This window comes from Girardinichthys multiradiatus, chromosome 7 (assembly GCF_021462225.1).
Source record: "Girardinichthys multiradiatus isolate DD_20200921_A chromosome 7, DD_fGirMul_XY1, whole genome shotgun sequence".
Classification (NCBI taxonomy): domain Eukaryota; kingdom Metazoa; phylum Chordata; class Actinopteri; order Cyprinodontiformes; family Goodeidae; genus Girardinichthys; species Girardinichthys multiradiatus.
In genome coordinates, this window is record NC_061800.1 from 13544421 (window position 1) to 13557496 (window position 13076).

Genomic DNA, 13076 nt, shown 5'->3' on the forward strand with positions numbered 1-13076 from the left:
GCTATCGAAGCATCCTGGGCCTCCATAAGACCTCAGCAGTGCCACAGGCTGATTGCCTCCATGCCACGCCGCATTGAAGCAGTCATTTCTGCAAAAGGATTCCCGACCAAGTATTGAGTGCATAACTGTACATGATTATTTGAAGGTTGACGTTTTTTGTATTAAAAACACTTTTCTTTTATTGGTCGGATGAAATATGCTAATTTTGTGAGATAGGAATTTTGGGTTTTCATGAGCTGTATGCCAAAATCATCCGTATTAAGACAATAAAAGACCTGAAATATTTCAGTTAGTGTGCAATGAATCTAAAATATATGAATGTTAAATTTTCATCATTACATTATAGAAAATAATGAACTTTATCACAATATGCTAATTTTTTGAGAAGGACCTGTATATAGTTCATAAGTTTTTCTTCATTTTGCTTGGCAGTTTTAGTTGTATTGTTTCTGTGTTTATACCATATATGTGGAGAGCTTGAACACCAGTCCTCGAATTATATCTTTCATCCATTGTTCCATAATACCACAACATATTGGGCTGGTATTCATAGGACAATACTTGATAGACTGAAAGTTGTCTGGCTAAGGATCCCTAAACAGGTAGTGCTTCTAATATGTTAGTCTGACAAAAATAGTCTATTTCAGCTTTATTGGTAATTTTTAAATAATTGATATTTATTAATTATAATTAATAGTTCCCAATAGCAAAACAATTATAACTGTACAACAACTGACAATTGGCATGAAAATCGTTCAACATGCAAAGGACAATAGCTTCAGCTGACATTCATGGCATACAAGCTCTACAAGCAGTGTAGCAGTTTCAAGATGGACGTTAAGGCGTTAATGATGAATTGGAATGCATTGTCGAGTCATCAGAAGACAGGCCTCAACATTTCTGGTCCAAAGGTATCTGAAATGGTAAGACTAAAATTGAAACCTATGGCCACAACCATACCCTGCATTTAGAGAGGACTCAACAAGATCTATGATCAAAAAACATTTGATCAGGGTAATTTGGGTAGTTTCTGATTTACAACCAGCAAATAATGAATGCCATCCATAAACAACTATCTGGGAGAGAGATCAATGTTTTTTTATTGTCTTTATTCTCTGAAAAATAGGAGCATAGGAGCCATTTAATTCATTGGGTTGTTTTCTGCAGTAGGAATATTACATTTAAAAAAACAATTCACTTACGAGGTTATGTTTTGTTATATCTGTCCTTCAAATCTTTAAACATAAAAATTCAGCAACAGACGATATGTTTTTTATGAAATACAATGTCTTTCTGAAAAAATTGGCTGCATCTTGAAAAACATGCCAATATATCCGTCATATTTAATGCATTGTACAGCAAATCAGCAGAAAATACATATGTGTAACATTTGGTAACTCTGTCACTGAGGTAGTTACTTCATTTTATTTACCAAACAAAACAGAACTGGACTGATGCAGGTTAATATAAAAGGGACTAATACTAGTTTAAATTACATTAGTGCAAAACTGCAGCGAACATCAAGCTCCTTGATAAACAAATATTAATCAGTGGTGCTGATAAAGCTTTTATCATTGTAACATCTTTCTTCATCTGCAGTGGCTGATCCATTCATAAAAAATGACTTGGTGTGAGTGCCACGTAAACCCCAAGTACAATGTGATAGAGGTCACATTTACACAGTTTACCCAAAGACTATTTAAGGAACATTTGTGTTTGTTTGAGGGAGTGTGTGAAACTGAAGCTAAAATGAAAAGGTGCTGCTCTGGCGGGCAAGGATATAATCCATGTTCTTTTTAGTCTTTGGCTTGAACAGGACATAAAGGAAAGCCAAGGCTACCGTCAGAAAGCAGGTCACTATCAATACAGCTACAACCAGCCATGTGAAGGTAGTATCTGTAAAAAAAAGACAGGACATTAAGGTTTTTATTCTTCTATGATAATCCAGTTTATTCAGATGTTTTCAATGAGGTTTTAGTTATTTCATTACATTTTTCCGGTACAGTCCAAAACACAATATACAAGTTATCTCCTTGATGATATGTCTATCTATGAAGAGTTTTTGCTCCTGTTTGGAGAATTTATGAGGCCACTCACCTTCTAAGTGAAGCATTACAACAACTTCTTGTCTCCCGTCTGTGTTCTGAGTGACACACTTCATCTCTGTCTTCTCATCTTCTGTGGTTATAGCTACGATATCAAGCCTCAGTTCAATCTGGCACCTTTCAGACACCCGGGTTACTCTAAAAACAGTAGAGCAAACAGAGCTAAGCAAACAGATTTAATGGATAATATTCGATTTTATGAGGCTTCACAGTGTGGTTTCTTTTGATGAGCCCAGACAGCTGTTTATAAGAATGGACAACACAAAGAAGTCAAAGAATTGAAGCTAAATCAAGCCAGAGCTGGATCACCATAATTGGTGTATTTTTAACAAGGCAGTTTTGACAGTTTAACTATTCATTTCTTTCAAGTTCTCATATTCACAACCATCACAACAGACATACTAGTCAGTCAGTCCTTTTCTACCACTTATTCCACAGTGGGTCATGGGGAAGCTGTTGCCCATCTCCAGCAGTCTATGGGCAGGAGGCAGGGTACACCCTGGACAGGTCACCAGCCCTTCACAGGTCAACACATAAACAACCATTCACACATACCTAAGGGCAATTTGGAGAGACCAATTAACCTAACAGGCATGTCTGGACTGTGGGTGGAAGACGGAGTGCCCAGTGAGAACCGACGCAGGCACAGGGAGAACATGCAAACTCCATACAGAAAGACCCGTGGCCAAGAGTCAAACCCAGGATCTTCTTGCTGCAAGGCAACAGTGCTACCAACTGCACCACCCTGCAGCCCACATACTACCAGGTTAGGTTTCTTTCTGAAGACTCCAAAACAGTTTTGACATTGTCCTTATGTCCCCCATCTCGGAGGAGGCGGTCTACAAAAATGTTATTAGTTCATCCTAAAGACTTTGCCCGCAGTCATTTTTAAGGGTTAGACCTTGGACTTTTTTTTCTCTAAGGAGACACGCCTCCTCACGTTGAACAGCTTTTACATCCAAACAGCCACAGTAGATCTAAGCTCTCAGTACCAGAAGCTCTTAGTTGTTACCAGAACTCTGCTCCTGTCCAGGGCAGACAGGGCTTTTTCATTCGCAGCTCCTAGGCTCTGGAGCAATTCCCCTCTTGTATTTTATTAGTTTTATTATCTAAGTTATTTCTTTTATTTTTTTATTTGCCTGTACAGCACTTCTGTTTTATAACAAAATAAATGAAGACATTATTTACTCTTTAGGGCTTTTTAGATTTTTTTTTTTTAGACTTTAGACTCTTTACAGATTTCAGCTTGACACTTTTAGACTTTAGACTTTATTGTCCCCATGGGGAGATTATTTTCCACAGACCTGCCCCTGGACTCCCATTAACACTGAGTGTTGTCTGTGCTGTTACCTTCTCCCACCCAGCAGGGCCCGTCTGTCAAGGTATGATGACTCCACTGATAGGCCGTTTACCAGCCATGTGACCACAGTTGAGTCAGCCTGTTGACATTCAGTGTGCACTTGACAGAACAGCTCCAGTCCTGAACCTAGACAATGAAAGTACAAAAAAACCTACATTCAAGTATTGGTTAAATATATATCAATCTGAGAAAAAAAGCGGTAGACTTGATGCATTGAGAGAAGTGATCATTGCTACATACCATGAGAGCTTTCAAAAATGGTTCCATTAATTGGTGAGACAATCACTGGTGGTTTCATTGCTGCAATTGCACATGAAATACAGACATTGATCAGATATATCTAGTTTGTCCTCTTTCCAAAAGTAGAGAACACATTATAGGATCAGAGAAACCAAGCAAAACTCACCACTGACAGTACTGAGAGTGGTACTGCTGGACTGAGCTGGAACTGATGGTGTGGAGACATTAGGCACGGAGGTAGTAATTGCAGGGTCTGAACCTGGCAGACAAAGCATCCAAAATAAGAAACTTGAGTGACAGATGTACTCCACCTCTCATCAGCACTCACTGGTAAAACCTTACAACATATACAGTGCTGTGTGAAAGTTATTGTCCCTGTTCAAACACCTTTTGTAGCATTACATCCACAAACATGAGTATGTTGTACTGCTATTTTATGTGACAGACCAGCGCTAAGTGATGCATTATTGTTATTTGGAAGAAAAATGTTGTGTTTCTCACGTTTGCCGTGTTCTCTACAACACTTGTGGAAAACTGCAGAGAACACATGGCTTTCTTTCAGCAATTAAACACTGTTGCTACTCTTCCATAAAGGTAATATTTGCTAGGTAGTTGTAGTAACAGCAATGGATGGTAGTATAATACTATAGGTAGTTGTGCTGAACTGTTTCTATTTTCAGAAGAGGGACTGAATAGTGCTCTGTGAAATATTCAAAGCGCGGGAAATTGCTTTATAACCTAAAACTGTCTTAAACTTCTCCACAACTTTAGTCTTTTTGACTCTGTTAACTCTTTGCTGACGAATGTTCCCTAAAAAAACCTCTGAGGCTTTTACAGAACAGCCTTTGTCTTACTGAGTTTATATACACACTGCTGGACTCTAATAATTAATTAGTTGTGTTTGGAAGGTACGTAGTTGCACCACACTACATATAGTGTGGTGCAACCTAACAAAAAAGAAAACCTGTATTTTTTCTTCTATGTCATTGCTGTGTGGTGGTTTATGTTGGTCTATTGGATAAAATTACCAGAAAGAAATGGGAGTTTATGATAGCATTGTGACAAAATGTAAAACAGTTCAAGGGGTATAAATAGATCTGTAGAGGATTTTTTTTTCTTTTTGGTTCTTTTATCTTGCTTGATCAGATGTTACTCATTTTTTTAACATTTGGGGAGTCGGTGTAATGTGTCTGTTAAGCCAGCAGAGGGCAGGGTACACCTATTCTTTGTTTGCTGATTTAACCAAGGTGACTGAAATGTTCCTTCAATAACTAAAAATAAGAGAATGAGATTTTTTTTCATCTTCTTAATTAGTTTGTTCAATTTAAGTATACATGTATGACAGACTCATTTATTTACGCTAATCATCCATTCAATGAACATATCACAATCTACTATAGCACACCATACATTTAAAAGCTTTAATTTGGCCTTATCTCCTTAGAAAAAAGACTAAAAATAAAATTGCACAACACCAACCTATCACATGGAGTAGGAAGGCTCTGCTGACTTTGTGGTGTTGGTTGTTGATGAGCACCGTTAGCTGGCAGGTGTAGACCCCTGCATGGGAGTGCTTTACAGCAGGGATCATCAGGGTATCTCTGCCCGGCTGAAGAGGAGTGGGGTTGGAGTCCTGTCAGAGAGCAAGATGCTGTTAGTTTTAGATGCGGCTTTAACCTAACAGACAGAAAAATCACAGCAGCAGGGTTCATTCCCTCACCTTGTACCACGCTATTGGTCTGTGTGTCTTGTTGAAGCAATCTAGAGATGGGCAGTTAAATTCCACTTTCTCTCCCACAAAAGCCGGCCATGGATAGGACAATTTTTCTATGTCTACAGAAGAGGACTCATACACATGCAACGTGATGCTCCCAGTGACACAGTAGGTTGCATTTCTGCACAGAGAAGCAAAGAAAGAATGGATCAAGATAATGCTGTTGCTGTCAATATCAGACGTAAGTTAGAAAGTTTATATTTATTTATTTTTAAAGGTTTAAAAAATTATTTTTCAATACCTAACTTTTGAGTATCACATTGAAAAGAAACACTGCCACAAACACTCCTACTTAATCCAACGTATAAAAAAAAAAGAAGACAGTAAAAACTGACTTATGATCTGAGTTGGGTAGTAACTAGTTAAATTTATTCTGTTACATTAACTTGAGTAACTTTATGAAAGAAAATGTTTTTAGGAGTAGTTTTACCGCACTGTGCTTTTTACTTTTACTTGAGTAAGTTTTCTTGCTACTTTACTCACCTCAAGTTACTTCACTAAATGATGAACGAAGCACACTTTTTAACCAAACATCTGGACAAGCTTCATTGTTCTATTGTTATTTTCTATCTGATGAACCTGTTGTGTCTTTTCGAGGTCAAGTGAATAAACATTAAAAAGTCGATTCTGTCACTGGAAGTACTTTACTCTGTTCTAACATATATACATGTCCTATTGTAAGTATTGGTTTCATAAGTTTTATGTTAAAAAAATATTTGGAAAAGTGTTTTTTGTTCTGCCTGAATTTGTTATTTAGTAATTATGCCATTTATATGTATAGATTTAAGTATTTAAAATACAAGAATTTGCACATAACTTTGTATTTTTGTCTGTTTGATTTTATGATTTTTAAATATTAACTGATATGTTATGAGCAGCAAGTCAGTACTTAAGTAGCCTTTCTACCAAATACATTTTTACTCTTACTTCAGTAATTTGTTGGATGGCTACTTTTTACTTTTACTTGAGTAAAAATATGTTGAAGTAGTGCTGCTCCAAAGTGATCCTACTTGTACAATCTTTGGCTACTCTACCTCTGCTTATGAAACAAAATGCAACTTTTTCCTTAAAAGAGAAACTTTAATTTTATTACACTTTTTCGACACAAAGAAAATTTAATAAACAACAAACAAAAATAAAACTTTAACTGACTTCTTAGAAATTGGAGGATTAATATTAAAGTGTACCTGTAAGTGCAGGTGTATTCCCCTGAATCTGAGGGCCGAGCTGGAAGGAACCACAGCTCTTTACCCTGCTGCTGGACCCGGCCCCCGTTCCGATACGTTGGTTGATCTGTTCGGTTGTTCTTGGTGATGAGATACTTTGCTGGTAGTTGGGCGACTTTGCGTACTTGAAGAACTCGCATGAACATCGGGAAGTGGAGGATTACAGCCTCGCCCTCAACTCTGAAAATCTCCACCTCTGGGGAGACCCGGTAACATCCATCTTCAGAGGAAAAAACACCCAAATTACTGCTGGGGGCAATATTGGTTTATAGTGTTATATACAAATCCTTCACTTTTCCATAATTATAACTAACTTAGTTATTCAAGTTATGATTTAGGCTTTTCAAGCCAATTTTAATGAAAAAAACATGAGAAAAAAAATTTTTTGCTTTAAAATAAAAACTAATTCTTTTCAATAAATCAGAATCAACTTTAATTGACAAGTTTGTGAGTACAAAGCTCTATGTTTGGAATTTCCACTTTATGCATTTTTAATTTCCAATTTTTTATGCGGGCCCGTTAAGGATATCTAATGGGACAGATTAGTCGTAAAATGCAAAACATTTTTTCAAACCCTTCTTTAGGTTAAAAACCCTAACCCATATGTGAGGTCAAAGTAATAACCCACCCTGTAGTGTTTAATTGAGGCAGCAAAATAAATCAAGTTGAGGTATTTAAAACACTGTATTTTTTATAGTGTCTTTTTTTAGAAGAACTGTTATGGTAATAGGCTAAAGTAATAGCCTTGTGAATGAAAATTCAGTGACAAGACTTTGGATTTTTGACTAAACAACCACTTCCTTTCAACATTGTAAATTTGGCATGTTTCCAGCCACAATATAATGACATAATGCACGCAATATAGTAGAAAATATTCACCTTCCATAGGTAGAGGAGGTAGTAGAGGGGCTCCATGAACACCTGCGGCAATGACCATGGCAAACATCAACGGCAAGCAGACCATGACGGCAGTCTGCGGGGACACAAAGGTCTGAACTATGAGATCTACCAACACAAGGTGCTGCACTCTTCTCTTTGGGTCCTACAGAGCAGGATCAGCTCAGATGCTCTTTGTGAAAAGTGAGAAGTGAAATCCGTAAAGAGAAGCTAAAGCACAAGACAGAACAAAATATTAAGGATCAAAACCCCAGAGGAGGAAAATCTAATATTAGAATGTATTAATGCTGGGACCATAGTCTATGTTATCTCCTTGGGCGATCTAGGATAAGTGCCAACTGGCTCTATTTCAACTCTTATGGATTCTAAACTGTGACATCACAGGAGGCGTCACTTAACTGCTGACACTCCCACACTTAAATTGAACCACAGGGGTTTACCAATATCACTACATGATTAGTCATATTACTGTGTTTCGAGTCACTGTTTCAAAGGTCTCAAAAATTATGCTGTAAAAATATGTAATTCTAAAAATAAGTTCATTTTAAATCTGATGAAATAACTTAGCCTGTCTTTTGTTATTTAAAGAAACCTTGTTATCTGAATAATTTGATTTAAATGTATAGATATACACCTATTTTTGCGATCTTTATATTTCTACTACGAAAATATTTACATTTGTGTATAAATGAGCAGGATTTAGAAGGACCTTCTCAAAATTACCAACCAAATAAACACATGAACAATACATATAGCGCTGGTGAAAGGTGGAGAACAATATATATAGATCTATATATATATAGATCTATATATATAGATATATTATATAGATCTATATATATATACAGGGGTTGGACAATGAAACTGAAACATCTGTCATTTTAGTGTGGGAGGTTTCATGACTAAATTGGACCAGCCTGGTAGCCAGTCTTCATTGATTGCACATTGCACCAGTAAGAGCAGAGTGTGAAGGTTGAATTAGCAGGGTAAGAGCACAGTTTTCCTCAAAATATTGAAATGCACACAACATTATGGGTGACATACCAGAGTTCAAAAGAGAACAAATTGTTGGTGCACGTCTTGCTGGTGCATCTGTGACCAAGACAGCAAGTCTTTGTGATGTATCAAGAGCCACGGTATCCAGGGTAATGTCAGCATACCACCAAGAAGGACGAACCACATCCATGTGCATCCAATGGTTCAAACATTGTATCCTGAAGGCGGTGCCGTGTATCAGGATGACAATGCACCAATACACACAGCAAGACTGGTGAAAGATTGGTTTGATGAACATGAAAGTGAAGTTGAACATCTCCCATGGCCTGCACAGTCACCAGATCTAAATATTATTGAGCCACTTTGGGGTGTTTTGGAGGAGCTTTTTTGAAATTTAAAATGTCTTTCACACTTTACAGAGGCGTTCATATTCTGTGGAGACACAAAATTTCAAGTGAATACATGGCATCACTTTTGATAAATTCCACGTAGCATCAGATTGAGAATTTGTATCAGCTGACCCAGATCTGTGTCAGGGACATAAAATCCTGATTTGGAAATGCGAGCACATCCCTGTTCTGATATATCTGTGTTTCATATTCTTAATATCTGAAAGTATTAATCTATAGTCTTAATACAAACTGTACAACTATGACACATTGTACTTTTCTCGGTTCTAGTAGGGAACCCTACAGGCAGTTTTTTGAACAGAGGTTTTGCAGAGACCTTTTTTTCACCACAGAGTTAAATTATTATTGTGATGGAAACCTGCTGTGATTACAGTGAACAGCTGACAGCTTTCTACACTTTTTCACACAAATTTAATACACTGGCAATAATGATGCATTTTTTTCCTTGATAAAGCCCCTGTTTCGTTGTCACGAGAGAGGAATCCATTCATAGAATAGTGTGGGCGTGTCGTCACTGGTGTAGACCCATTCACATAAATGTAGGAGTTCCAATGTTGTAACTGAATTTGCACATGACTCATGAGGCTTTGTGACATTTTACCGCATTAAAGGGAAACTTTGCTGACTGATAGTATCGATGAAAGGTAATAAATATGACTCTGAGATTGCAACTGAAGAGCAAAGAACTTACAGGTCCTTCTCAAAATATTAGCATATTGTGATAAAGTTCATTATTTTCCATAATGTAATGAGGAAAATTTAACATTCATATATTTTAGATTCATTGCACACTAACTGAAATATTTCAGGTCTTTTATTGTCTTAATACGGATGATTTTGGCATACAGCTCATGAAAACCCAAAATTCCTATCTCACAAAATTAGCATATTTCATCCGACCAATAAAAGAAAAGTGTTTTTAATACAAAAAACGTCAACCTTCAAATAATCATGTACAGTTATGCAATCAATACTTGGTCGGGAATCCTTTTGCAGAAATGATTGCTTCAATGCGGCGTGGCATGGAGGCAATCAGCCTGTGGCACTGCTGAGGTCTTATGGAGGCCCAGGATGCTTCGATAGCGGCCTTTAGCTCATCCAGAGTGTTGGGTCTTGAGTCTCTCAACGTTCTCTTCACAATATCCCACAGATTCTCTATGGGGTTCAGGTCAGGAGAGTTGGCAGGCCAATTGAGCACAGTGATACCATGGTCAGTAAACCATTTACCAGTGGTTTTGGCACTGTGAGCAGGTGCCAGGTCGTGCTGAAAAATGAAATCTTCATCTCCATAAAGCTTTTCAGCAGATGGAAGCATGAAGTGCTCCAAAATCTCCTGATAGCTAGCTGCATTGACCCTGCCCTTGATAAAACACAGTGGACCAACACCAGCAGCTGACACGGCACCCCAGACCATCACTGACTGTGGGTACTTGACACTGGACTTCTGGCATTTCGACATTTTCTTCTCCCCAGTCTTCCTCCAGACTCTGGCACCTTGATTTCCGAATGACATGCAGAATTTGCTTTCATCCGAAAAAAGTACTTTGGACCACTGAGCAACAGTCCAGTGCTGCTTCTCTGTAGCCCAGGTCAGGCGCTTCTGCCGCGGTTTCTGGTTCAAAAGTGGCTTGACCTGGGGAATGCGGCACCTGTAGCCCATTTCCTGCACACGCCTGTGCACAGTGGCTCTGGATGTTTCTACTCCAGACTCAGTCCACTGCTTCCACAGGTCCCCCAAGGTCTGGAATCGGCCCTTCTCCACAATCTTCCTCAGGGTCCGGTCACCTCTTCTCGTTGTGCAGCGTTTTCTGCCACACTTTTTCCTTCCCACAGACTTCCCACTGAGGTGCCTTGATACAGCACTCTGGGAACAGCCTATTCGTTCAGAAATTTCTTTCTGTGTCTTACCCTCTTGCTTGAGGGTGTCAATAGTGGCCTTCTGGACAGCAGTCAGGTCGGCAGTCTTACCCATGATTGGGGTTTTGAGTGATGAACCAGGCTGGGAGTTTTAAAGGCCTCAGGAATCTTTTGCAGGTGTTTAGAGTTAACTCGTTGATTCAGATGATTAGGTTCATAGCTCGTTTAGAGACCCTTTTAATGATATGCTAATTTTGTGAGATAGGAATTTTGGGTTTTCATGAGCTGTATGCCAAAATCATCTGTATTAAGACAATAAAAGACCTGAAATATTTCAGTTAGTGTGCAATGAATCTAAAATATATGAATGTTAAATTTTCATCATGACATTATGGAAAATAATGAACTTTATCACAATATGCTAATATTTTGAGAAGGACCTGTATATAACATTTCATTTGATTGCTTTTTAAAATATACCCATATTATCTTTTAAATGATTTATTCTGTTTCAAAACTTATATACATAGTTTTTGTTGTCATTTTCAGATGTTTTATAATACAAAAAAACTTTAGACTTAAATACATTATTATATTCAGCAAATCTGTTAATATATCGATGAAGCAAGTATAAAAACCTCTAGACTTGTTTACTGTGAATACTGGTTTAAGGTTCGAGGATAAATAACTGAAGTGTATTAACGTTTAAATATATTATAATTTTAAATATTTTGCCATATTTTGTTATGAATTAACTAATTTTAGATTTTGTATTTTAGAGTTTGTTACAAACTGTAAATTAATTTTAAAAAAAAATCAAACATTCACCAAATGTACATTCAATATTCAATAAACCAGATTTGGGTATTTTTAATAAAATTTTAACTATGGCAAATAAACTCAGAAAAAGCAAAAAATTAAAGTTAGAAGAGAAATAATGAAGTGTAATAATTAAAAGCTTATTAATATATCTTACCTGTTTAGATATAAATTAAATTTGGGAACATTATGTATTTAAATAATTTCCATACAGCCTTATGAATATCTTCATGTAGCCTAGTTCTAAGTGCAGGGCAGGTGAATGTATTCACACACACTCTGATGTGATGAAACAAATATTACAAGAGTACTCACAGTCTATAGGTGGTTCTGGAAGCGTACTGGTCCTGACAGAGGGATGTGGTGTCTGCATGGACTTCTGTGTCAAGCGACTGGTGTCCTTTGGCCTCATGGGAGGACCTCAGGTCTCTTTTCAAGGTTCCCACCCCTCATAAGATGGAAATTTCTCAGGTTTCCTAATGTAACACAGTGTACTGCACAGCTTAACACTTGTGTGTGCTGACTTATCAACACACACACAGTTTATAAGCAAAGTCACATATGTGGGAAGCCTTATAGAACTGTGCAACTAGTGCTGCTTCTCTACAGCCTGACCTCGTGACGTTGATGGTGGACATGTTTATTTGTTTTAGCACAAAAACACACACATACATGTACACACGTACACGTATGAGGGACATTCCCCATAGCCCGGGTGAAGGGTGAGGGGTTTCTTGCAACAACATCAAAACAAAGTTGTCCTTTGCAATTCTTTAGCCACCTTAATACACAAGGTATTTTTTTTAAGCTAAAATTATTCCAAACTCAGACCTGAGGATAAAACTATATTCCTGTATCATATTTTGCATGTATTATTATGAGACTGAATTTAAATCTCTGTTCAATGAAACCCTTTGTTAATTTTTTGATGAAGCCTTTTTAAAAACTAAACCCATAGCCATTGACCCTAACCTTGTTTATTCATATTTAGACATATAAGCAATGCTGATTTTCTTTAGCACTTGGAAAGAAACAAATATTTTGATATTTGGTTTCTGACAAATAATGGTTTCAGCATTTGAAATGCTACCTAAAGAATATTTATTTTTAGAATGTTAAAAGTTGAAAAATTGTACCTAGAAATTAGCTCCTGACTGGAAAGGTTCAACTTAATGCTTGACCAGTCCAAACCGTTGATTGGCCAGTTAGTAGGTAAAAATCTCATCTTTTCTTTTTAAAGATTTCATGGCACTATAGGCCTTTATTCATCAGTAGATTGACAGAAAAATTGGCAGAGGGAGAAGGGGAACATATGCAGAAAATGGCTCAGGGTTGGGAATCAAACTCTTAAAAGTTGTGTAATGCTGCCTGCTCTCTTTCACATACACAGTA

General features: G+C 37.3%; 1 protein-coding gene across 1 annotated transcript; it reads right to left on the reverse strand.

The window, feature by feature from the left end:
• Positions 1-1092: 1092 nt before the first annotated feature.
• LOC124871078 (interleukin-1 receptor type 2) lies at positions 1093-12115 on the reverse strand. Its single transcript, XM_047370076.1, has 10 exons — positions 12000-12115; positions 7585-7678; positions 6667-6925; positions 5426-5600; positions 5185-5338; positions 3872-3964; positions 3706-3765; positions 3456-3591; positions 2098-2243; positions 1093-1896 (listed from the first exon to the last, which is right to left on the reverse strand). Exons 2-10 carry the CDS (start codon positions 7667-7669, stop codon positions 1745-1747), a joined length of 1260 nt encoding a protein of 419 aa, XP_047226032.1. The 5' UTR covers positions 7670-7678; positions 12000-12115; the 3' UTR covers positions 1093-1744.
• Between the last annotated feature and the right edge of the window lie 961 nt (positions 12116-13076).